At 53.9% G+C, this 24,590-nt stretch overlaps 3 protein-coding genes and 1 non-coding gene across 12 annotated transcripts; 1 reads left to right on the forward strand and 3 right to left on the reverse strand.

The window, feature by feature from the left end:
* Nucleotides 1–732: 732 nt before the first annotated feature.
* On the reverse strand, nt 733–10,491 carry TAFAZZIN (tafazzin, phospholipid-lysophospholipid transacylase). 6 transcript variants are annotated; one of them, XM_011717795.2, is made up of 12 exons: nt 10,083–10,485; nt 9,821–9,949; nt 8,775–8,820; nt 8,460–8,545; nt 7,979–7,981; nt 7,844–7,930; nt 2,885–2,965; nt 2,762–2,803; nt 2,415–2,477; nt 2,256–2,308; nt 1,789–1,866; nt 733–1,649 (listed from the first exon to the last, which is right to left on the reverse strand). In XM_011717795.2, the coding sequence occupies exons 1-12, from the start codon at nt 10,189–10,191 to the stop codon at nt 1,548–1,550; spliced, it is 879 nt and encodes a 292-aa protein (XP_011716097.2). In that variant the 5' UTR covers nt 10,192–10,485; the 3' UTR covers nt 733–1,547. The 6 variants fall into 6 exon arrangements, 4 of the variants coding, with proteins under 4 accessions (XP_011716097.2, XP_011716096.1, XP_070944594.1 ...); XM_011717794.2 differs by lacking the exons at nt 7,844–7,930; nt 7,979–7,981 and having other exon boundaries at nt 10,083–10,481; XM_071088493.1 differs by lacking the exons at nt 7,844–7,930; nt 7,979–7,981 and having other exon boundaries at nt 10,049–10,185.
* Nucleotides 10,492–12,428: 1,937 nt separating this feature from the next.
* On the forward strand, nt 12,429–22,106 carry LOC105467952 (deoxyribonuclease 1 like 1). 3 transcript variants are annotated; one of them, XM_071088491.1, is made up of 9 exons: nt 12,429–12,973; nt 13,268–13,352; nt 17,076–17,297; nt 17,646–17,734; nt 17,815–17,901; nt 19,268–19,368; nt 19,511–19,623; nt 19,702–19,950; nt 20,051–22,106. In XM_071088491.1, exons 3-9 carry the CDS (start codon nt 17,163–17,165, stop codon nt 20,183–20,185), a joined length of 909 nt encoding a protein of 302 aa, XP_070944592.1. In that variant the 5' UTR covers nt 12,429–12,973; nt 13,268–13,352; nt 17,076–17,162; the 3' UTR covers nt 20,186–22,106. The 3 variants fall into 3 exon arrangements, with proteins under 3 accessions (XP_070944592.1, XP_011716094.1, XP_011716095.1); XM_011717792.3 differs by lacking the exon at nt 12,429–12,973 and having other exon boundaries at nt 13,172–13,906; XM_011717793.2 differs by lacking the exon at nt 12,429–12,973 and having other exon boundaries at nt 13,172–13,352; nt 17,204–17,297.
* On the reverse strand, nt 21,974–24,552 carry LOC105467951 (ribosomal protein L10). Of its 2 annotated transcripts, XM_024788553.2 has the most exons (6): nt 24,405–24,552; nt 23,547–23,605; nt 23,346–23,453; nt 22,997–23,135; nt 22,267–22,429; nt 21,974–22,188 (listed from the first exon to the last, which is right to left on the reverse strand). In XM_024788553.2, the coding sequence occupies exons 1-6, from the start codon at nt 24,425–24,427 to the stop codon at nt 22,036–22,038; spliced, it is 645 nt and encodes a 214-aa protein (XP_024644321.1). In that variant the 5' UTR covers nt 24,428–24,552; the 3' UTR covers nt 21,974–22,035. The 2 variants fall into 2 exon arrangements, with proteins under 2 accessions (XP_024644321.1, XP_070944597.1); XM_071088496.1 differs by lacking the exon at nt 21,974–22,188 and having other exon boundaries at nt 22,268–22,419; nt 22,998–23,135.
* Nucleotides 22,478–22,612, reverse strand: LOC112424312 (small nucleolar RNA SNORA70). Its single transcript, XR_003015031.1, has one exon. It is a non-coding gene; the product is annotated as a small nucleolar RNA SNORA70 (small nucleolar RNA).
* Nucleotides 24,553–24,590: the final 38 nt, after the last annotated feature.

Raw genomic sequence — 24,590 nt, forward strand, 5'->3', positions numbered from 1 at the left:
AGTCTGAGGCAGGAGAATGGCGTGAACCCTGGAGGCTGAGCTTGCAGTGAGCTGAGATCGCACCACTGGACTCCAGCCTGGACAACCAAGGGAGACTCCATCTCAAAAAAAAAAAGAAAAAAAAAAAACTTTTACTTTGAAATAATTAGGCACCAACACTGCTGAAAGACCTGGTTGTCTGAATCTTCTCTTATTGCTGGCTCATCTTTGGTGGTTCTATCTTTTCTTTCTTTCCATGTTTCTGTTATAGTATTTTTAATACTGTGTCTGCACCAACACCCTGGATTTGCCTTTGCTCCCACCCAGGACCCCCAGCTCCATCTGGGCAACCCCAATCCCACCTCCTGATCGCAGCATGCACTGCTCATGGCTGGCTACTCGCCGGGCTCTTCAGAGCTCCTCTCCCACCTATGATGCAGCCCAGGTAGGATCCAACTGATTCTCCACACTTGGGGCTCTCTGAAGTGTGGCCCCAATCTACCTGGCTAGCTTTGGGTTTTGAAGCAAGTTCATTAGCCTCACTCCACCTCCTTGGCAAAATGAGGAGATTAATCCCTATTTCTGCAACGTTGTTTCAGGGATTTCAGACAATAACTGAACCCTTAAGTGACTGGTGTGGAAGAGGTCAATGCCCATCTGCTCAAGTGTGCTCCATGTGCCCAGAGCACTAAGGGTCCAGCTTTTCTGTCCAGCAGTCACTTCCTATTTCCACCCCTACAGAGAGGCCAGAGGCATTATACAACAAGCCAACACATATGCTTTATGGTTCTGTTTTAAAAACATGAAAACTCAGGCCCCAGGACTCAAGTGATGTTGAGAAGCAGAAAGGATGGAGAAGTCGGTGGCCCCAGCATGGGTGCAAGCAGCCAGACCTCAGGCCCTCGCTCTAGGCTCCACGTGGCTGGGCTTGACTTCTGGCCAAGGGCTGCTCTTCCCACCTGAGGCATGACCTTGCCTGAGGAAAGGGCCTGTGGCAGGGGGGAAGCTCAGGCAGAAGGAAGACGTGGCCAGCGGCCATCCCTGAGGAGGTAGTGAGCAGCTCCTGGTTCGGCAAGGGTGTGGGGTAGGAGCCAGGCTGAGGGGTCTTAGGGTCCCCTCTCCACAGCTCTGGTGAGCCCCCAGCCAACTGTTTGCTCACCTGCCTTCTATGCTTCCTCCTGACGCCAGCCCCTGGGAGAGAACACCTGAAGGCAAGAAGGAAGGAGGGCCCTGCCTAAGCTTCTTCCTCCCTGCTTGGCCAAGTGGGAGAAGCAGCTGAGGTCCTTTGTTTAACCGAGGAAGCATGGAGGAGCTGGAATGCCTACCAGCTCGGAGAGGGCACTTGAGAGGGTCTATGAACAAATCTGTCTAAAAACCACATTTGAGCTAAAAGCATCAGTCCATCCCTCAGCCCCAGCTCTGTGCAGGCCAAGTATCCAGAAGGCAGCAAGCAAGGACAGCCAGCCCCGTTGGGCCTGGACCCTGGTGCCGCCTCTTCCTCCAGCCTCAGCCCTGCCTGCTCCCTCAGGGCCCAGAGGAGGCAAGGTCAGGGGCTGGCCAGGCGGGGCCTATCTCCCAGGCTGGAGGTGGTTGTGGAGCTGCTCTGCCTGAGTCTTCAGACGCTGAAATTCCTCTTGAATGAAGTCTGTCAGGGCTTTGCGCATCTCCACCTGAGGGAAAGGACCAGGGATGGCCTGCACCCCTCGGGAAGCTTGGCCAAGGTGCCCTGGGAGGGTGACGGGACGGAGAGGGTGGAGGCACCCTCAGGGGGTCCGGGGACAGCTATGGGGGACCCAGGAGGAAACTCACAGCTGACTTGTTCTCTGCCCGGAGCCGCTCGAGTACAGGAAGGGCACTGAAGGGCTTCCCGATCAGCACAGTGATTTTCTGTGGGGTGGCCACCAAGAGTGATGAGGAGCAGGAGGAGTGCCCACAGCCCCAGCCCAAGCAACCCGGGAGCCAGAAGCTAAGCCCTGGCCCTGCTGTGCCACACATTCCCCAGGGGCCACTCTCTCTCTAAAATGAGGTCCTGGTCCTGGGTCCTGTGCTGTAGATAACCTGTCCTGTCCTGACCCCGCGGCCCACCCCTGCCCCAGCCTGACTTCCTCTGCTCTCATTTTAATGTCTCAGTGCCAGGAAGTCCCTGTCGATGTTCCACTCAGTCCCCTTCTGTAGCCTCACACTCAGCTCCTCCTGCATCTGGCCTCCATAGTGCTGAGTGGGAGACATGGGGCAGATGGCAGACAGGCAGCCGAAGGTCAGCAGTCCCCACCCACCTGTCCAAAGCGGGGGAAGTAGGGCGGACTGTTAGGAAGGACGTCGTTCATTCCTGCAGCACAGTGGACAGAAGGCCAGACGTGGGGTGGAGCAGGGCAGCCTGAGTCCCAGGCCCCCCACCCCAGATACCATCTCTCTGTCCCTGTTCCCAGGCTCACCAACATGCCACAGGGGCAGGATGATGGGGTTGAGATGACACTCAGCAATCAGGCGCCCGATTCCTGCCCGGGGGGGAGGCAGAAATGTTAGCATAAGCTGGGCCCTGAGCCAAGTTTCTGTGCCAGCCTCTGGCCAGTACCACCCTGGACATCCTCCAGTTCAGTTCAGCTCCCCTGGGCAAGGCCCTCCACGAGGCAAGCCCTAGTCTCAGCACCTGTCCCCTTCCTGGCGCTACAACACACCCATTACCCCCATACAACCCAGCCTGAGGGGGCAGGAGCCAGGGGCCCACAGGGCCATCTCTGGGCCGGGAGGATGGCTGTGGCCAGAGACCAGTAGCCCTTACCCCACTTGAAGCGCAGGAACTCAGAACTCATGTTCACTTTCCCTGGTGAGAGAGCACAGAGGCGAGGCTTGGGAGCCCATCCCGCTCATACTGCGGGGGCTCGACCCAGTCAGCCCTGCTGACCTTCTGGGAAGATATGCACCCAGTCCCCATGGTTGAGTTTCTCCAAAATGAAGTCCATCCCCTTCTGGTAGACGCCATCTCCTGCAAGGAAAAGGCCTCTCCCCATCAGTCCCCATTCTCGGGGGTGTGGGGTGATGGGTTAGCTTACCCTCAACCCTCTCCAAACCTCGATGGAACAGGCCCTTCTCCCTGGGGCCCATGCTTTGGGCACTTCCCATCCCCCACTGTGCCATCCACACAGATGCCCTCCAATGACTGTCTCCAGGGTCTGTGTGGCACTTGGGCACATGGTGGGGCTTCCTTCCTAATATCTGCTAAACCCCTAAGTGCCAGGCAGCATCATCTCAAGTCATCTCCTACTGAGATTTTGACCTGGCAATTCCTCCATCTACCATGACCCCCATCTTCAGTGGCTCACCAGCTGGGCCGCTTCAGCCACATACCCCTGCACACTCTCAAAGATCCCCAGGTTGGCACACCACCTGCCTTCCCTCCCCAGCCAGGCCCTGGCTGCCAGCCGACCGCTCTCAGAGCCTCATGTATTCCTTTCTCTTCGAAGGTGCCACTCCTGGGGTGATCCTACCATGTGCCAGCTGCTAGAGAAACCAAGTGCATTTGTGATTTCCAACCTCACTTAGGCCCCAGATTCTGGGCAACAACCCTTTGCTGGGGTCTCAGCGACGTGTCACAGCCACTCCTCAGAGGGCACCTGCCTGAGGCCTCAGCCTCCACCATTCCTCCCTCCTGCTGGCCCCTTCTTCTCAGGGCGCCCCGGGAAACTAGACCCTCCTTTATAGGGAGGCCTCTTGGGAAAGGGAGAACATTCATTTGAACACACATCAAGAGTTTGGGAAAAACTCAAACTTGCTAGACTGCAAACAGTGGAGTCGAACTGCTCCTGGTCTAGCAACTTTCCACATTGGAGATAACCCTGAGACCATGACACTGGACCCAAGAGAAGGAAATGCAAACCTCCTTCCTTCTGAAGCCAATGTTGGCTGCGTGTTGGCTGGAAGCCTGGGGACGCTTGGAGACAGTAAGTACACAGTAAGGATCTCATCAACCTCGGTGATGGAAAAGTAACCACATGTCGGACAAAACAGGAAAGAGGAGGTAGAGAGGTTGAAGGAATGGGGTATAGCAGATATCCTCATCTTGTAAAGTAGGGAGTAAAGAAGTTCTATCACAGAGGGAGAGACAGACATTGGGAATACCTCTGGCAATGAACTTTGTTCTCTGCAAGGCCGATTCTTTGGAAGGGGCTAGTTAGGGATCCAGGAGTCTCAACCCAACCCAAACAGTGCCCTGACCCAGCAGCCCACTCGGGCTAGAGGGAGGGTGACGACTCACTGGAGTTTTCTCAGGGCATGGGAAAAGCAGCAGTTTCCCTACTTGGGACACAGCATGTGTAACAGTAGGGGGGAGTCTTCATAGGTACTGGCCCCTTCTCTACTAAAACCCACTGATGCAACCTATCCATTGAGCTTGAAACTGGAATTTAAAAAAAAATAATAATATGCTTTTGGAGCAAGACTTCATCATTTGTAGCTTTTGCAAATGCTACTACTACTTATTTGTGTCACTTGTGTCAAATCACTTCGATACTTAAATACCATATTAAAGTCTACGCTTGGAGAAAAAGGGAATTTTTTGGAACACAGAAGCCAAGTGTGCTAAATACTGCCTTTGCCTTAATGACATATTATTAGTTCTTTGCTGAAGGAACTGAGAGGCAGGGGCAGGGGGTGAATGAGTAGAGTTCTCATCTCTCAGAGCAGGTTGGGATAAACGACGCCACGGTCATTTGCCAAGACACTGTGGCCTCTGCTTGTTTCTTAACAGAGACAGAAGTTCCTTTACAGAGAGAAGTAGCCTCCAAAAGCAGCAGAAAGAGAAACCGCTCCAGGGGCTGCTTCTGAGGAGTGGGGCTAGGGAGGTGAGGGGCGGGCACTGCAGCTTTCCATTAAAAGCCCCTCTTTGTTATTTGTTGTTACTTTATGGGGTTTTACCACATTCTACTTTGACCAGCTAGAAATAATAAACCCCTCCTTGACCTCTAATATCCTTTGGTTACTCTTCCTTCTGTCTCTTTTTCCTCCCAACTGAACCTCTGGGAGGAGTTGCTGCCCCTGCGGTCTCCATTCCCCCCCAACTGCAGCACCACCAGCCCTCAGGCCACAATAATCTGGCTCTGGCAGCCGTCACTCCATGGAAACGCTTCTCCAGAATCACCTGCTGCTTCCATGTGCCACAGGCGCCTGGTTTGCTCTTCTCTCTGGCCATGGCTCCCTGCCATCTTGGTGGCTTCTCTCTCCCTCTGTGCCATCCTGGGCCTCTGCCCTGCAGACTCTCACTCTGCATTCATGACTTTGTGGTTGAATTCCCAGTATCTTTATTCCTGATTTTTTTTTTGTTTTTTTTTTTTGAGACGGAGTCTCGCTCTGTCGTCCAAGCTGGAGTGCAGTGGCGCGATCTCGGCTCACTGCAAGCTCCGCCTCCCGGGCTCACACCATTCTCCTGCCTCAGCCTCCCGAGTAGGTGGGACTACAGGTGCCCGCCACCGCGCCCGGCTAATTTTTTGTATTTTTAGTAGAGACGGGGTTTCACTGTGTTAGCCAGGATGGTCTTGATCTCCTGACCTCGTGATCGGCCCACCTCGGCCTCCCAGAGTGTTGGGATTACAGGCATGAGCCACCACTCCTGGCCCCCTGATCATTCTTCTAAGCTCCAGAACTGCACACCCCACGGCCTCTGGGACTGCTCTCCAGGTGAGGGGCTCCTCAGATGCAGCACAAGCAAAACAGGACTCACCCTCTCCCCTCCCAGCCCCTGCACTGCTTTCCCTTTGCACCCGTCTCCCCGTGACTCAGCTCCAACACCTAGTGTTATCTTTGAGTTCTCTTCCTCACCCCACCCTACACTTAATTTATCAACAAGTCCAGAGTACATCCCAAAGAAGTCCCCTTCTCCGATTCTCCACCGTGACCCTTGGAGGCCCAGCCACAATTATCTGCTGCTGGAGCTACTGTGACAGCCCTGAACTGGGCTCCTCACGTCCACCTAGCCCTGCTGCAGCCACATTGCAAACTAGGATGCTATCGCTCTCTTTTTTTTTTTTATTTTTTTGAGACAGAGTCTTGCTCTGTTACCCAGGCTGGAGTGCAGTGGCACGATCTTGGCTCACTGCAACCTCCGCCTCCTGAGTTCAAATGATTCTCCTGCTTCAGCCTCCTGAGTAGCTGTGATTACGGGCATTTGTCACCATGCCCAGCTAATTTTTATATTTTTAGTAGAGACGGGGTTTCACCATGTTGGTCAATCTGGTCTCGAACTCCTGACCTCAGATGAACCACCTGCCTCAGCCTTGTAAAGTGCTGGGATTACAGGCGTGAGGCACCGTGCCCAGCAAATGCTATCTCTTAACCACAGACACAAGCATGTCACGACCTGGATGAGAGAGCACAGCCAAGTACAAAAATATATTTTTTTTTTTTTGAGACCAGGTCTCACTCTCTGGCCCAGGCTGGAGTGCAATGGTATGATCTCAGCTCACTGCAACCTCCGCCTCCTGGGTTCAAGCGATTCTCCCACCCCAGCCTCCTGAGTAGCTGATATTACAGGCATGTGCCACCATGCCCAGCTAATTTTTGTATTTTTAAAGTTTTTTTTTTTTTTTTTTTGAGACAGTCTCGCTCTGTTGCCTGGGCTGGAGTGCAGTGGCCGGATCTCAGCTCACTGCAAGCTCCGCCTCCTGGGTTTACGCCATTCTCCTGCCTCAGCCTCCCGAGTAGCTGGGACCACAGGCACCCGCCACCTCGCCTGGCTAGTTTTTTGTATTTTTTAGTAGAGACGGGGTTTCACCGTGTTAGCCAGGATGGTCTCGATCTCCTGACCTCGTGATCCGCCCGTCTCAGCCTCCCAAAGTGCTGGGATTACAGGCTTGAGCCACCGCGCCCAGCCTAATTTTTGTATTTTTAGTAGAGATGGGGTTTCACCACGTTAGGCTGGTCTCAAACTCCTGACCTCAAGTGATCCACCCTTCTCAGCCTCCCAAAGCACTGGGATTACAGGCGTGAGCCACCCCGCCTGGCTGGCTGGCTATCTATCTATCTATACATACATACATACGTACATACCTGGGGTCTCACTATATTGCCCAGGTCAGTCTATCTGTCTATCTATCTACACATACATACATACCTGGGGTCTCACTATATTGCCCAGGTCAGTCTATCTATCTATCTATACATACATACATACCTGGGGTCTCACTATATTGCCCAGGTCGGGTCGGTCGGTTGGTCTGTCTATGGATCTATCCATCCATCCATACCTGGGGTCTCACTATATTGTCCAGGCTGGCCTCAGTTGGGCACAATGGTTCATGTCTATAATCCCAGCACTTTGAGAAGCTGAGGTGGAAGGATCACTTGAGTCTAGGAGTTCAAGACCAGCCCTGACAATGTAGTAAGACCCCAACTCTACCAAAAAAAAAAAGAATTAGCTGGGCACACTCCTTAGTCTCAGCTGCTCAGGAGGCTGAGGTGAGAGGATCACTTGAACCCAGGAGACAGAAGCTGCAGTGAGCCATCATCATGCCACTGCACTCCAGCCTGGACCATAGAGACAGACCTTGTCTCAAGGAAAAAAAAAAAAAAAAAAATCAAGGGCTCAAGTGATTTTCCACCTCAGCCTCCTGAGGAGCTGGGACTGCAGACATGCACCAATGCAGCCAGCTAGAATCCAAAATTCTTAATAGGATTATTCTAGAACCTTCATATTCTACATACAACTTATATTTTCTACCTTTCTTCTGTTTAAAATATGTTTATTTTTAAAGAGACAGGGTCTCACTATGTTGCCCAGGCTGGTCTCAAACTCCCGGGCTTGATTGATCCTCCCACCTCGACCTTACAAAGTGCTGGGATGACAAGTGTGAACCGCTTGTGCCCAGCCTACCTTTCTCTCTTCTCTCTCCAGCACCTGGCATGTGCCTGCCTGTGTCTAGAACACCTTTCTCCTCATTCTCTGCTTGGAAAAATTCTGCTCCCGCAGAGGGAGGAGCAATCTGGATTCAAATCCTGGCTTTGCCACCTCCTACCCCATGACCTTGGGCCAGCAGCTTAATCTCTGTGATCCTCCCTGAATAGGGATCAAAATGGCCCCTATCTCCTGGGGTTCTCACCCCACAAGCCTGTTTGTTCTCCTAGAAGCAAAACCCTCTGGCCTGCAGGTACATGCTACTGCCACCATGGACCAATGACAATGCACTGTTCTCAGTGAGTCTCTTAGTGACGTGTCTGAGATAAGGGGGTGTGGATAATACCTCCCTGAATTCTAATGCCAAGGTTCTAGTTCCACACGATCCCTGGGCAGTTGCAGAGAGTTGAGGGCTCTCCAAGGAGCCATCCCTCCTCCTGCAGCCTCTGCCTCCTCTGCTGGCATGTGATGGAGTTGGGCCTCATGTTGGCTCCCGGGCTGCCTGCCCCCATAGGTCCCTCCAAAACAGAGACACTGGCGACCAGCTTTCCTGCCCCAGAAGTGCCTCCCTGCACTCGCTGGAGGAGCAGCTCACCTCGGCACACAGGCACACACTTGCCCAAGCTGAAGAAGTGGGAGTGCAGCTCCTTGGTGAAGCAGATGTCTGCAGCTGCAGGGGTCCTGAGCAGGGACAGATGCAATTAGTCCTGCCCCCTGCACCCCGCTCGACAACCCTGCCCCCAGCATTGGCATGCAGAAGGGAGGCACAGGGGAGGGCCTGTGGGGCCCCACCCCATGCCCTGCCTGGACTGCTGGACGCCACCTCCTGGGCAGAGCAGGAGGAGGGCAAATCTGGGCAGAGGCAGGTGGGGCCGGCCCGGCCCACTTCGAGGGGCCCATTCCTCCTCACCAACGCATCAACTTCAGGTTCCAGATGTGGCGGAGTTTCAGGATCCCTAGAGGAGAGGAAAGACTTCATGTCCCAACTTCCCATATCCCCAGGGAGTGCCCTTCCTTCACCCCATTTCAGGGAATGAGGGACAAGGACAGCAGCACTACCATTTCCCTACAGCCCTAAGTGGCATCTTTCAGACCCATAGGCGAGACTGTTCAGTTCTCCCTGGCTCCTGCCTCTCCCCCACCCTCCACATCTTACTAATCACTGCACCTGGACTGCCTACCTCCCCAACATACTTGGACAATGCCCATTCTTCTATACTTCTCCCTGTACTGTCACTGCCACCAGCCCAGTCTAGGCTAGTGGATGGCTCAAAGACCTCCTTCCTGGCCTCCCAGGATCCACCTGTGACATCTATAGGCCTTTCTCCACCCAGCAACCAGGATGAGCTCTGAAGGGCTCCAGTGCGGCCAGGTGGTTCCCCACGAGCTCTAGGACAGTCTAACCCTTCTGTTCAGAAGTGGAAGCCCTGGGCATCCCTCCACCCAGCCATCTGGTTACCAGAGCCAAGTAACTTCCTGTGAAGTCAGCAGAGCAGGAACCTCTAGGTGTGGCAACCAGGCTCCCAAATAGGGCTGAAGGGTACCTGCCCAGCCAGGAGCAAACCTGGAGCCAGGACACTGGGCTTCCAGTCCCTGGCCCAGAACTTCCTCACAGGATATCCTATGTTCAACCCCCAATTTTTTCCCAAGACTGTGGGGCCCTGGATGGTTTAGAGAACAGAGGGTTCTCCAGGACTGACGTTAAAGGAGCTGTAAGACCTGCCCTGTGGCCGTTCCTTGGTCCTGCTCCATGCCCAAGGCCCTCTCCAAATCATGCTCCCTCAGGGGATGCTGCAGGAGTCACAAATCAAAGTCTCAGCCCTGGGGCAGAACACCCAGAAACCAGAGTGCCAGGGCTCCATGAAAAGGCAGCGAGAAGGGGTTTGTTCTGACAAGGCTGGGGCCGTCGCGAATCCTCGCCTTTCCTCCCCCTGCCCAGCACACTGGCCCGGGTACCCCAGAGATGAGGGTCGTCCATGCAGGACTGGTGATTGGACACGGTGATGAGGGGCGTGGCCGGGCCTCGGTTCTCGATGAGCTCGTACAGCACCTCCTTGTTGTGCACGGTCAGGTGGTTCATATACTCTGGCGGGAAAGGAGAGGTCAGGCGCTCAGGGCTCGCCCACCAGGTCGGGGCCGCGGCGTCCCCCACCCTAAGTCCCATCTCCGGCCGGGCATAGGTACCCAGGTGGGCCTGCCTCGGCCTGGGTCCACTCACTGGTCCAGAAGCAGCTGTAGGTGCCCACCAAGCCCATGACGACGCTGCTGGCCAGGGTCCAGGTGAGCGGCGGCACCGCGGGGAACGGCCACTTCACGTGCAGGGGCATCCCCACCTGGCCCGCGGCCGGCGCTCCCCGCGTCCCGGGCCGGCCTGTGGGGCGCCTCTAGGTCTGCGACCTCGACCGCTCGAGACACTGGCCCCTGACTGGCCCGCGCACGGACGGACGGGAGGCGCGGCGCAACAGGGGACTGGACCGAGGTCCCTTCGCAGGTCAGGCCGGAGCCGCGCCCGGCCCCGCTCTCTTGTCACTGAGGAGCGGCCGCCGGGGTCACAGGCCGTGGGCGCGCCGCGCAACCGGAGGGAACGGGAAGGCGGGCGCTGGCGCCCCGGCCCCCCGCAACCGCCGGAAAGCGAACCTGCGCCGGTGCCAGGCCCCACCGACTGTCGCAAAGCGCGCCCGGGCCGCTTGACGGCAGCGAGGCCAGCCCCGGGGCGGCTGGAAGTAGCCTCAACCCCGCCGGGCTCCAGCTTTCCGGCAGCCGCCTTCCCTCGCCTTTTGTCTCTCTAGTGTTTCTGTTTTTTGTTTGACACAGGTCCAGCCAGACCCAGACCGGAGTGCAGTGGTGCAATCACGGCTCACTGCAGCCTCGACCTCCCAGACTCAAGCGATTCTCCTGCCTTAGCCTCCCGAGTAGCTGGGACCACAGGCGCCGCCATCACACTCTGATCCACCCGCCTCGGCCTCCCAAAGTGTTGGGATTACAGCCGTGAGCCACCCCACCCGGCCACATATACAATTTTATATAGTTACAGTACTACATGATACTATGTATATGTAGCAATATATAATCTACTGTATGGCAGAATATATATATACAGCAATATATGCAAACACATATTGTGTATTATATATAATACAAGAAACAGTATTTTATACCGTCTGATACATTTACGATGTGTGCTACTACCTCTAGTTCTGAAACATATTCATGACCCAGAAAGAAAGCCCCCTATGCATTAAGCAGCCAGTTTTTTATTTTTATTTTATTTTTATTTATTATTATTATTATATATATATTTTTTGAGAAGGAGTCTCACTCTGTCGCCAGACTGGAGTGAAGTGGCACGATCTCAACTCACTGCAACCTCCACCTCCCGGGTTCGAGCTATTCTTCTGCCTCAGCCTCCTGAGTAGCTGGGACTACAGGCGCAGGCCGCCACACCCAGCTAATTTTTTTTTTTTTTTTGTATTTTAGTAGAGATGGAGTTTCACCATTTTGTCTCGAACTCCTGAGCTCAGGCAATCCGCCCACCTCAGCCTCCCAAAGTGCTAGGATTACAGGCATGGGCCACCGCGCCCGGCAGGTTTTTATTTTTATTTTTATTTTTATTTATTTTTATTTTTGAGACAGAGTCTTGCTCTGTTGCCCAGGCTGGAGTGCAGTGGCGAGATCTCAGCTCACTGCAACCTCTACCTCCCATGTTCAAGCAATTCTTCTGTCTCAGCCTCCCGAGTAGCTGGGATTGCAGGCACCCGCCACCACACCTGGCTAATTTTTGTACTTTTAGTAGAGACTAGGTTTCTTCATGTTGGTCAGGCTGGTTTCAAACTCCCGGCCTCAGGTGATCTGCCCACCTCGGCCTCCCAAAGTGCTGGGATTACAAGCGTGAGTCACCCCACCCGGCCTGTTTTTTATTTTTAAACCATAATTTATTGGTTTTTGTTTTTGTTTTAGTTTGAGATGGAGTCTCACACTGTCGCCTGGGCTGGAGTGCGAGTGCAGTGGTGTGACTTCAGCTCACTGCAACCTCCACCTTCCAGGTTCAAGCGATTCCCCTGCCTCAGCCTCCCGAGTAGCTGGGATTACAGGGGCCCACCACCACGCCCAGCTACTTTTTTGTATTTTTAGTAGAGACGGGTTTCATTATGTTGGCCAGGCTGGTCTTGAACGTGGTCTCGAACGCCTGACCTCGTGATCCACCCGCCTCGGCCTCCCAAAGTGCTGGGATTACAGGCATGAGCCACCATGCCAGCCCATAATTTATTGATTTTTTTTTTTTTTTTTTTTTTTTGAGACGGAGTCTCGCTCTGTCACCCAGGCTGGAGGGCAGTGGCCAGATCTCAGCTCACTGCAAGCTCCGCCTCCCGGGTTCATGCCATTCTCCTGCCTCAGCCACCCTAGTAGCTGGGACTACAGGCGCCCACCACCTCGCCTGGCTAGTTTTTTGTATTTTTTAGTAGAGACGGGGTTTCACTGTATTAGCCAGGATGGTCTCGATCTCCTGACCTCGTGATCCACCCGTCTCGGCCTCCCAAAGTGCTGGGATTACAGGCTTGAGCCACCGCGCCCCGCCAATTTATTGATTTTTAAAAATTTGTCCAGCCTTCTATCACCACGTTAAATCCATTAGCTGCAACCATCCCATGAGAAGCTGAGTGGATTCAGCCCCACCGCCTGCTCAGACTCTGTCCGAGCACCTCAGTTGTCCCAACAGCATCACTGCAGGACCCCCAGGACGTTGGACTGGTAGCTCCCTGGGTCTCCTTCTCTCTGGGGCAGATCTTCAGTCCTCCCTTGACTTCACAACTGTGGCCAGATCATGTGCGGACTGTCCCTCACTTTGGGTCTCCAGAGCACTTGCATCAAACACCTCTAACTCAGAAGTGTGCAGCCACACTGGGACTCAGAACCCGAGAACAGGGACAGAAGACTTATGCCCTTGGGGTGCCCAGTCTCGCGGCATTGGGCATGACTTCCAGCTCCTGCGCCTTTCCCAGCAGCTGCTGACTGGGGACCCGGACCAGGGGCTGAGCGACCAGCCCGGCAAGCGAAGCTCGGGGTCTCACTCAGGCACCAGCTCCTCCTTGCCCCGGGCCCTTGGCACAGGTAAGTGCTCATTAAGGGACTGCTGCTGCTCAGCCACAGAGACAGCTGGCCTGCCAGGCTTGAGTGACTCACAGGTCTGTCACATCCCGCTGGCCCGGGAAGGCGGGGTCTGGGTGGGAAGGTGGGCGGGCAGGTCAGCAGTTCCCAGGCCTCGTGCTCGCCCTCCTTGTCAGCGGCAGGGCGGAGATGGGGCGGGCCTGCCTGTCGGCAAGGGTGGGGCGTCCGGCCCGGTCGGGTCCTTCCTGGCTGGGTGGCTCAGGAACACGGCCTCTTCCTCTTTTTTTCCCCTGCTAGCCCTATTCAGGCAGGAGCTGCTCTTCTGGGGTATCGTGGTCCACTTAAGGATGAGGCAGACTTGGTGACAAGCTGGTCTGAGCAGGTATGGGAGCCCCCTCGGGAGACGGAATAAGGGAGGAAGTTGCCTTCTGCCTGGAGAGGGCTCGGGAGGGAGAGGGAAGCCTAGGGCTCCAACCAAGGCTGATGTTGACTGCCAGGGTTTGGGGCTGAAGCCAGGAACAGTCGCTCTCTCTGGTTCTTACTGGTAGCCCTCATGGGGGTCCCTGACGCCAGAGCCTCTAAGGCTGCCTGTGCCAGCCCAGGGCTGCCCACATGCCCACGTATATCCCAGAATAGGCACCAGGGCAGGGAACTCAAACTAGCGTGAGTGACAGAGCAGGTGGTCAGGGAGAAACAGACATCAAACCCAGCCAGGAGAGAGACACCACAACAGAGAGACAGAGAAGGGAAACCAGAGACGAGAGGGAAAGTGAGACAGAGACAGGCAGAGCCTCAGAGAGGCAGGAAGTGAGCCCAAAGGGAAGGTGACAGGTTGACAGAGAAAAGCAGACAGACAAAGCAGAGGAACTCATGCCTCGGGATGCAAAAGCCACATGGACAGGGCTTGGAGCAAGGGGCTGAGCCCTGCAAGGTCAGGTGAGTGTGAGACAAAGATAAACTGGTGGGGGGGGGGCTCCAGCTGGTGAGATAAACACAAAGGGCTCCCCAGTGGTGGCAGGGGCATGTGAAAGAGTCCCCATCACAGGTTGCAACGGGGATGATTTGGCCATATCTGAGATCTTTTTAAATACACACGCCCTTGTACCCAGCAATTCACTGCCAGGAGTTTATCTTAAAGAGAACATCTCACAAGTGGGAAGACAGAGATGAACGAAGATGTTCCTGTAGTTACTAATGGAGGTGAAAAGCACTGGGGTTTCTTGGAACAGCATGGTGAAACCTCATCTCTCCAAACAAATTTTTAAAATTAGCTTGGTGGCCGGGTGTGGTGGCTCGCACCTGTAATTCCAGCACTTTGGGAGGCTGAGGTGGGAGGATCACTTGAGGTCAGGAGTTCGAGACCAGCCTGGCCAACATGGCGAAACCTGTCTCTACTAAAAGTACAAAAATTAGCCGGGTGTGGTGGCATGCGCCTATAATCCTAGCCACTCGGGAGGCTGAGGCAGGAGAATCACTTGAACCTAGGAGACAGAGGTTGCAGTGAGCTGAGATTGAGCCACTGAACTCCAGCGTGGGAGATAGAGTGAGACTGCATCTCAAAAAAAGAAAAAAAAATTAGCTTGGTGTGGCAGCATGTACCTGTAGTCCCAGCTACTCGGAAGGCTGAGGTGAGAGCATCACTTGAGCCTGAAAGGTGGAGGTTGCAGTGAGCTGAGATCACATCACTGCCCTCCAGCCTGAGCAACGGAATGAGACTATCTAAAAAAAAAAAAAAAAAGAAAGTGGGCCGGGCACTGTGGCTCACGCCTGTAATCCCAACTACTCAGGAGGCTGAGGCAGGAGAATTGCTTGAACCTGGGAGGCGGAGGTTGCAGTGAGCCGAGATCACGCCACTGCACTCCAGCCTGGTGACAGAGCAAGACTCCATCTCAAAAAAAAAAATATAGACTAGGCCAGGCGCAGTGGCTCAGGCCTGTAATATCCCAGCACTGGCTGGGCGCGGTGGCTCACACCTGTAATCCCAGCACTTTGGGAGGCCAAGGCCAGCTGATCACCTGAGGTCAAGAGTTCCAGACCATCCTGGCCAAGATGGTGAAACTCCGTCTCTACTAAAAAATACAAAAATTAGCTGGGCATGGTGGCAGGCGCCTGTAATCTCAGCTACTCAGGAGGCTGAGGCAAGGAGTTGCTTGAACCCGGGAGGCAGACGTTGCAGTGAGCCAAGATCACGCCACTGCTCTCCAGTGTGGGCGACAGAGTGAGACTCTGTCTCAAAAAAAAAAAAAAATCCCAGCACTTTGAGAGGCTGAGATAGGAAGATCACTTGAGCCCAGGAGTTTGAGACCAGCCTGGGAAACATAGAATTCAGGAGGCTGCAGTGAGCCGTGGTGGCACCATTGCACTCCAGTCTGGGTGACAGAGCAAGACCTTGTCTCCAATAAATAAGCAATAAAAGAATAAGCTTGACCGCTTGTGCACTGTTGGTGAGAATGTAAAATGGTGCAGTCACCATGGAGACCAATGTGACAGTTCCTCAGAAAATTAAAAATAGAACTACCATATGATCCAGCAATTCCATTTCTGGGTATATACCCAAAAGAACTGAAAGCAGGGGCTGGGCGCTGTGGCTCGCACCTGTAATCCCAGTACTTTGGGAGGCCAAGGCGGGCAGATCACGAGGTCAAGAGATGCATGAGGCTGGGGCACCAGGGCTCATTTCTGCAATCCCTGCACTTTAGGAGGCTGAGGCAGGAGAATTGCTTGAGCATAGGAGTTCAAGACCAGCCTGGGCAACATAGTGAGACCTTGTCTCTCTCTCTCTAAAAAAAAAAAAAAAAAAAAAAAAAAAAAAAACCAGCAGGGCACGGCCGCTCACACCTGTAATCCCAGCACTTTGGGAGGCCAAGGTGGGCAGCTTACCTGAGATCAGGAGTTCGAGACCAGCCTGAGAAACATGGAGAAAACCCGTCTCTACTAAAAATACGAAATTAGCTGGGTGTGGTGGAGCATGCCTGTAGTCCTAGCTGTTTGGGAGCCTGAGGCAGGAGAATCGCTTGAACCTGGGAGGCGGAGGTTGCAGTAAGCTGAGATCGTGCCATTGCACTCCAGCCTGGGCAACAAAAGCGAAACTCCATCTCAAAAAAAAAAAAAAAAAAAAAAAAAAAAGGAATATGATTCAGCCATGAAAAGCAAAGAAATTCTGACATATGCTCCAACATGAATGGCCCTTGAGGATAGTGAAATGAGCCTGTCACAAAAATACAAATACTGTAGGATTTCACTTTTTTTTGAGACGGAGTCTCATTGTTGCCCAGGCTGAAGTGCAGTGGCGTGATCTTGGCTTCATCTTGACAGAGCAAGACTCTGTCTCAAAAACAATTTTTTTTTTTTTTTTTGAGATGGAGTCTCACTCTGTCGCCCAGGCTGGAGTGCAGTGGTATGATCTCGCTTCACTGCAACCTCCGCTTCCCAGGTTCTAGCTATTCTCCTGCCTCAGCCTCCTATGTAGCTGGGATTGCAGGCACCTGCCACCACACCTGGCTAATGTTTATATTTTTAGTAGAGACAGAGTTTCGCCATGTTGGCCACGGTGGTCTCGAACTCCTGACCTCAGGGATCTGCCCGCTTCGGCCTCCCAAAGTGCTGGGATTACAGACCTGAGCCACCGCACCCGACCTCAAAAACAATTTTTTTTTTTTTTTTGAGACGGAGTCTCGCTCTGTCGCTCAGGCCGGAGTGCAGTAGCATGATCTCGGCTCACTGCAAGCTCCGCCTCCCAGGTTCATGCCATTCTCCTGCCTCAGCTTCCTGAGTAGCTGGGACTACAGACACCCGCCACCTCGCCCGGCTAGTTTTTTTGTATTTTTTAGTGGAGAAGGGGTTTCACCGTGTTAGCCAGGATGGTCTTGATCGATCTCCTGACCTCGTGATCCACCCATCTCAGCCTCCCAAAGTGTTGGGATTACAGGCTTAAGCCACCGCGCCCGGCCTCAAAGACAATTTTTAAGTGAAAAGAATGCTGTCAAGCCATACATGCAGAGTCAACAGGTGGCCACGGAGAAGGGCGGGGAACCTGCGGGTTGGCAGGTCTGGGAGGCTGGTGCTGGGCAGCAGCTAGTGCCACTTTCTCTGTTCCATATTTCAGCCCTCCCAGAGCCAGAACTGAGCCCAGTGAGAGCATACCCTGGGGCAGCCTGGATTCCTGGGGGGTCCCCGGCAGCCACACGCAGTCATGCATTATCCAACTGCACTCCTCTTCCTCATCCTGGTCAGTGGGGCCCAGGCCTTTCGCATCTGCGCCTTCAACGCCCAGCGGCTGACACTGGCCAAGGTGGCCAGGGAGCAGGTGATGGACACCTTAGTTCGGGTAAGTTCATCACTTCAGGGAAGCTGTGCCCCTAAACACCATGACCCAAAGCCCCCAGCCCTGCCTGACCAGGAGTACGTTCTAGAGAAGAGGGGACAGGAAGAGATGTGGCACGGAGATGCAGCACAGGCACTTGCCTGCTGCTGGCCTCAGTCTCCTCCTCTGTGAAACAGGTGACGTGTGGGTGGAATGAGTCTTCTCCTGGGGCCTTTCCAGTCCCACTGCTTCTGCGGGCTGCAGCCAGCAAGCCTTAACACTCTTGGCCACAACAGTGCAGTTCCCTGGGCCCACTGCCTCCTCTCAGGGCAGCTGGCACTGAGTCAGGCTGGCCTTCCTGGTGTCCTGCAGATCCTGGCTCGCTGTGACATCATGGTGCTGCAGGAGGTGGTGGACTCTTCCGGCAGCGCCATCCCCCTCCTGCTTCGAGAACTCAATCGGTGAGCAAGGCTCTGTGAGTCTAATCAGGGGCGCACCCAGAGCCTTGAGGCCCTGACTCTGCCTCCCCTTTTCTTGGCAGATTTGATGCCTCTGGGCCTTACAGCACCCTGAGCAGCCCCCAGCTGGGGCGCAGCACCTACGTGGAGACATACGTATACTTCTATCGGTGAGCACAGAGCTGGTGGCGCAGCAGGGCAGGGGGCGGGGAGGGGGCGGGCGCAGTCCTTGGCCCTAATGTGAAGTAGGCTCGTTAGTCCCCGGGGCCACAGGCCCCCCATCCTGGGACAGCCTCACCTGCTTAGCATACTTTTTCTTCTCAACACCTTTTATTCTGGACTCTTCCCATCCTCGACCCCCGCCAGAGTGTCCATAGAGCAAGAGGCCTTCCTTCTCTAAGCACAGATGTGGGGTCCCTCTTCCTCTCTCCTGTGGGAGCTCTTCTGCTGGGGCTCAGGGTGTGGCTGACCCCCTCTATGAAAGTGGCCAGCCAGGGCTGCAGCTCCTGGGAAGAGGCTCCATGGGGACCCCTTATGGGCCTTGGGTAGACCCGATCTTCTAAGTCCCTGGGAGGACAGGCTGGCAGGGAGCCCTTTGGAATCAGGATCCAGAGGGCAAGGGAGGCTGCAGAGAAGGAGAACTGACTCTCTATGTAAATAAAATTATATGACATCTGGTATTTGCTCCAAAATAACTGGGTAGGCAGGATACAGTGGCTCATGCCTGTAATGCCAGTGCTTTGGGAGGCTGAAGCAGCAGGATCACTTGAACCCAGGAGTTCAAGGCTGCAGTGAGCTATGATTGTGCCACTGCACTCCAGCCTGGGCAACAGAGCGAGACCATGTCTCAAAAAAAAAAATAAAAAGAAAGGCCGGGTGCGGTGGCTCAAGCCTGTAATCCCAGCACTTTGGGAGGCCGAGACGGGTGGATCACGAGGTCAGGAGATCGAGACCATCCTGGCTAACCCGGTGAAACCCCGTCTCTACTAAAAAATACAAAAAACTAGCCAGGTGAGGTGGCGGGCACCTGTAGTCCCAGCTACTTGGGAGGCTGAGGCAGGAGAATGGCGTAAACCCGGGAGATGGAGCTTGCAGTGAGCTGAGATCCGGCCACTGCACTCCAGCCTGGGCGAGTGAGACTCCGTCTCAAAATATGAAATATCCAGAATAGGCAAATGTACAAGATAGAGAACAGATTAATGGTTACAGGGGCTGGCAGGAGGAGAGAATGGAGAGTAACTGGTAATGGATGTTATATTTTGATTAGGGGTAATGGATACCAATGTTTTAAAATTGATTGTAGCAATAGTTGCACAGACTTATGAATGTACAAAAAAACCATGTTGTATACCTGAAGCAGGTGAATTTTATGGCATATGAATTATGTCTGATGTTTTAAAGTTCTAGAGACAGGTTGGGAGGGCTGTGCCCACATTGCCGCTGTTAGTGGAGGGCCCCTCCCTGAGTGCCGTTTGGCACTTGCAAGCCAAAATCGGTGATGTGGGCCCACTGCTGCCCATCCCTTGGTCCTCCCAGGTCACACAAAACACAGGTCCTGAGTTCCTACGTGTACGACGACAAGGATGATGTCTTTGCCCGGGAGCCATTTGTGGCCCAGTTCTCTTTGCCCAGCGATGGTAGGGAGGGGAGAAGGGTGGGCTTGGTATGTGGGAGCAGAAGGGGGGTTCTTGCTGGCTCCACTGGGGGCTTCCTCACCCAGAGGGGCTGGGGGAGAAGGGCCAGGAGTGCATGGCAGCCCTCGGTCCCTGGGCCTTGCAGTCCTTCCCAGCCTGGTGTTGGTCCCGCTGCACACCACTCCTAAGGCCGTAGAGAAGGAGCTGAACGCCCTCTACAATGTGTTTCTGGAGGTCTCCCAGCATTGGCAGAGCAAGGTAGGCCCGGGCAGTTTGTACAGGAGGGACAAGGATAGGGTGGCCCAGCGGCCAGCCCGATGGCTGCTGTGTCTCTAGGATGTGATCCTGCTTGGGGACTTCAATGCTGACTGCGCTTCACTGACCAAAAAGCGCCTGGACAAGCTGGAGCTGCGAACTGAGCCAGGCTTCCACTGGGTGATTGCCGACGGGGAGGACACCACAGTGCGGGCCAGTACCCACTGTGCCTATGACCGCATTGTGCTGCATGGGGAGCGCTGCCGGAGCCTGCTGCACACTGCGGCCGCCTTTGACTTCCCCACGACCTTCCAGCTCACCGAGGAGGAGGTGAAGGGATGGGGCTGGCACAAGGAGGGAGGGCAGGAGCAGGGTCACAGGGAAGCCCCTCGGCCCCGGGCACTGACACTGCCCCACCACCCATTCCCAGGCCCTCAACATCAGTGACCACTACCCCGTGGAGGTGGAGCTGAAGTTGAGCCAGGCGCACAGTGTCCAGCCTCTCAGCCTTACTGTTCTGTTGCTGCTGTCACTCCTGTCCCCTCAACTGTGCCCTGCCGCCTGAGCCCCCCCCACCCCCCGTGGCCTGCTGCCTTTTGGGACTTAAACCCCAGCCTCCCCCGTCCATCCAGCCCTGGGGCTGGGGGGCTTCAACTACAGTTGCCCTGTGACTGCAGTCCACCCCCACCTGCCTTTTGTTTGATTTGGCTCTTCTTCTTTGGTTGGGCTTGTGCCTAGATTAGGAGTGGAAGCCAGGGGCCCCGAGGCTGGACTCATGCCACCTGCCAGGTAGTGTAGTATCAGGAGTGGAGACAAAGTGGGCTCTGGGTTGGGGGAGGGGAAGGGAGGGCTCAGAAAGAGGAATCAAGATGTTATATGACAAAAAGGAAAGTTACTGAGAACAAAAATCCAGATTGGTGAGATGTGACACTTGTGCAGCAGATATGCCAATGGGCCATCTTTATTGTGGATTGGTAAGAATCACCAGGAAACCATTAAGCCCCAATAGCTACAAGGAGGGTGGTTAAGCCACTACATCAAACTCCTTCTCTGGAACCAGGAAACACCAAGACATGTTTCGGCTCATTGTAATCCGGTGAACAATGCAGTCAGGCCTGTTATAACTGCTAAGCAGTCATGCTCGCACCACTTGGGTGCTGTCGTCTGTGTTGGCACAGGCTTTTGCATGCCTGGTAAAGTCCAGCCAACGCTGGTGAAGGCCAACATCTGCACACAGAAAATCTGCACCAGTTACGTACTAAAAAGTTGTGTGAACCCAGGTGCCCCGGGAAAGGGGCTGCAGGACACAGCAAAATGCCAGCAGCGTGCCAGACCCCTCCCTTGCATCCTCCTCTCCAAAGAACAGAGCTCAGGAAAAACACTGACTGGGATGATAGAAAGGCCATGTGTTAACTATAATCACATTTATGGTTTGGAACCATCACCCCAAGGTAAAAAATAAATAAATAAAAGGTATTCTCAGGTATGTTTGGCAAAATAAAATAAAGGGAATTAAAAACCTTACAAATGGCTATAAATTGAGATCACAAAAGACCAGAGGCCTCTTGGGAGCCACAGGCTGGGGGCTGGGGCCAACATGTTCCAGCTCTGGGACCAAAAGCCTTTGGAGTCCTGTCCCTGGATACAGATGCTCAGGCCACCCACCTAGCACACCTCTCAATTTTGCTACTCCCCCAAAAGCTAGCGCTGTTCTATCTAGCGATAGTTCAGGTCAGACATCTGGGATTCCCAGGTCAAACCATGCCACACGTGCCTGTTCTGAGGTCTTTTTGTTACAAAGGACCAAAGGTTAGCCCAGACCTTTGGTCAGGTGGTGAGGGCCCTGGGAATGCAGGCTCTCAGAGAGGTTAGTGCATGGGGCTCAGGAGATTGCTAGAGATAGGCAAAGTGCAAATCCCAGAATGATTCCCAGCAAGGAGGACTGGCTAAACCAGATGGGTGAGACCACGCCCAATGCGATGCACACCTACCCTTGCTAAATAAATGCTGATGCTGGTCAGCCTCTAGCCCACAAGCCCCTCTTGGTTCCCATGTGTTGTAATAAGCAACACAACCGTAGGCTGACCCCAGCCTGGGATTGCAAGGCTTTGCTGCAGCTGTGCTTCATGAAAAGCACTTCAATGCTTTTCAACCTACTGCCTAGGACCTGGGGAGGTCCAAGTCAAGCTCCAGAGTAGACAACTGACATAAGGCCACCAGTCCTAGCCCTTTGCAGGGTTTGCTGCCTCATGAGCAGGGCTGAGCTGTCAACCTGTTTCTGAAATGAAAGGGCAATGACCCAAAGGTTCCCAAAGGAAGTTCCTTCTCCCTCAAGAATGTAAATACAAAAACATAGGTGGACAGGAAGTAGAATTTATTGGTGAGTATTAAGTGGGGGCAGCATATTGGAAGCCCTCATGAGTGCAGGGCCCGCCATTTGTCCAGAGGACCACGATTGGGGATGTACTTGACCCCACAGCCATCTGGGATGAGCCGCTTTTCAGCCACCATGTCTTCAAATTCATCAGCATTGAACTTGGTGAAGCCCCACTTCTTTGAGATGTGGATCTAGGGAGCAATGGAAAGAATTGAGTCAGAAGGCCTGGGGCAAAGAAAGGTGGGAGAAGGGGGGTGCAGCATACGTACCTTCTGGCGGCCAGGAAACTTGAACTTGGCCCTGCGCAGGGCCTCAATCACATGCTCCTTGTTCTGCAGCTTGGTGCGGATGGACATGATAACTTGGCCAATGTGAACCCTGGCCACAGTGCCCTGGGGCTTTCCAAAAGCACCTCGCATGCCCGTTTGGAGCCTACATTGGGGTAATGCAAAGTTAGAAACATGAATGTCCATCGGAAAGGCCTGTCTCCAAGGTCCCTTAGAGCAACCCATACAACAAACAGGCTGCATACACTACCAAGGAAGCTGCTGTTTGCAGTCATTGCACACTGGGCCCCCATGAGGAAAGGAACTCAGTCGGCTTAATTGGCTGCAGAACATCTCAAGAACCATGGAGGCGTCCTGCAAGGCACCACTGGGCTCCTCTACTAGCTTCAACTACCTGCTTGCTGGCAAGATGGTTGTCATCAAGCTAAAAGAAAAGCTACTCCCATCACAAGTGTTTCCCCTCACCTGTGGGAAACAGCTTACTTACTAAAACTTACTCATGCTTTGTTTGTATCCGCAACAGTACGTAGGAAAGGGTCCTGAGTGGCCACTGAAAATCACTTGCCAGCTGTGTCCTGGCTTTTCTAGTAGCCATAGTGGCTGAGTCACTGGGGCCAAATACCTCTATGCTCCGTCGAATTAATGCAAGCCTAATAACGTAGAGACTCCAAGTTATGGGAAAACTGCCTTAAAAGGCCCAGACCAAGCTCACCTGTCAGCCCCAGCACAGGACAACATCTTGTTGATGCGGATGACGTGGAAGGGGTGGAGCCGCACCCGGATATGAAAGCCATCCTTGCCACAACTTTTTACCATGTACTTATTGGCACAAATTCGGGCAGCCTCCAGGGCTAGGTAGGGGAAAAGAAAGCACCAAAGTGAAATACAATAGTAGAGAAACATTCACCACGACCTTCTCCAGCTCAGGGGAAATGTGTTGGCTGGGTTTTGTAAAAAGGCTTATGTTTCATTAACTCCCAATTCCAGTGCAGTGTACATGGATGGGGTTGAGGGAGCAAAGAGGAAGGACTGGGGGTGACGAACAAAGAATCCTGCCTTACCTTCAGAGGACAGCTGCTCATATTCATCTGACACCATGTGGCCACAGAGCGGAAACTCATCCACTTTTGCCTTCTTCCGCCCCAGGTCAAAGATGCGAATCTTGGCATCTAAAAAAGGATTGGGCAAGTGTGCAGGGGGTGTCACAGACAGACGCTGAGTCAGTAGAGCCAAGCCAGTGCAGGGGCCCTTCCACTACTTACCAGGGACACCTCGGCAGAAGCGAGACTTTGGGTACGGCTTGTTCTTACAATACCGGTAACTGCAGGGGAGTGAAAAAACACAGGTTAGGTGAGGTTCACATAAAGCCCAACAGGGACTTTGCCCCTCAAGGAACAACCCAAAAGAGGGACAGGAAAAGGGTGGGGAATGCACGTCCACTTCTAAACCGTTTGCATTTGGGGAAATAAACTACAAAGCAACACTTGGCTGCTGCAACACAGAGGACACCCAAAACTAGAAACACAACCGCCACCATCTTCCGTTACTTTGTCTTACGCTTCCTATAAACACTTCGCAACAAACTTTCCTGGTTAAAAATTATCTCTTCAAGACACTGCATACTACAAAATCGCCGCATTATCACTGCACAGCTCAGATCACCCAATTTAAGACTTTCGGGCACGTGGCACTAAATCCACCTCCGAGTCGAGTGGAAAGGCGTCTGGCGCCCCCTGTAGGACACAGGAGGCGGCCGCACCCGTTTTTCCCGGACTGCCCTTCAAGTCCGACAAGGCAGGCGGCACGTCGCCCGGAAATAAGACAGAGAACGCACACAAAGGCCCCAAGAGAGCATCGAGCGTCCGAAAATGCGGTGAGCTTGCAGGACACAGGGAGAGATATATGAGGGAACAGTCGCTTCCACACCGACACGGGAACGAAGGAACAAACAGTAATATTGAAGACTAAAAAAGAACTGGGAGATGTAAAACATAGGATCAGTTCCCAAGACAAGGCCGCCGCACGGGGGACGCTCCACCCCACAGCTGTTTTCAGCGGCCACAGGCACTTCTTTCCCCTCCCGTTTCCCAGCAGTGAAAATACACCGAGTCAAGACTCACCAACGGGCGGGGCGGCGGCCCATGGCGACACCAGGATCTTCAGTGGCTGCAACGAGAGAGAGAGAGAGTCGGAACGGAAGACGAGAACACACCTAAAAGGGGTGAGAACCAGCAATGGCACTGCAAGAGACTACAACCGCGCTTACTCACCGCGCCGAAGGGAAAGGGGCGCTCCCACGCCTGCGC

The sequence above is a fragment of the Macaca nemestrina genome, chromosome X (assembly GCF_043159975.1).
Source record: "Macaca nemestrina isolate mMacNem1 chromosome X, mMacNem.hap1, whole genome shotgun sequence".
NCBI classification, from domain to species: domain Eukaryota; kingdom Metazoa; phylum Chordata; class Mammalia; order Primates; family Cercopithecidae; genus Macaca; species Macaca nemestrina.

Coding starts and splice junctions, on each gene's coding strand:
- TAFAZZIN (XM_011717795.2), bottom strand. CDS start 10,191: ATGCCCCTGCACGTGAAGTGGCCGTTCCCCGCGGTGCCGCCGCTCACC. Junction 2,309..2,414: donor CCTGCCCCTGTGGCATGTTG/GTGAGCCTGGGA, acceptor ACTGTGCTGCAG/GAATGAACGACGTCCTTCCT. Junction 1,867..2,255: donor ACTTCCCCCGCTTTGGACAG/GTGGGTGGGGAC, acceptor GCCACCCCACAG/AAAATCACTGTGCTGATCGG.
- LOC105467952 (XM_071088491.1), top strand. CDS start 17,163: ATGCATTATCCAACTGCACTCCTCTTCCTCATCCTGGTCAGTGGGGCC. Junction 17,735..17,814: donor CTGCTTCGAGAACTCAATCG/GTGAGCAAGGCT, acceptor TTTTCTTGGCAG/ATTTGATGCCTCTGGGCCTT. Junction 19,951..20,050: donor TCCAGCTCACCGAGGAGGAG/GTGAAGGGATGG, acceptor ACCCATTCCCAG/GCCCTCAACATCAGTGACCA.
- LOC105467951 (XM_024788553.2), bottom strand. CDS start 24,427: ATGGGCCGCCGCCCCGCCCGTTG. Junction 23,454..23,546: donor CTTCTGCCGAGGTGTCCCTG/GTAAGTAGTGGA, acceptor ATCCTTTTTTAG/ATGCCAAGATTCGCATCTTT. Junction 23,136..23,345: donor TGAGCAGCTGTCCTCTGAAG/GTAAGGCAGGAT, acceptor TCCCCTACCTAG/CCCTGGAGGCTGCCCGAATT.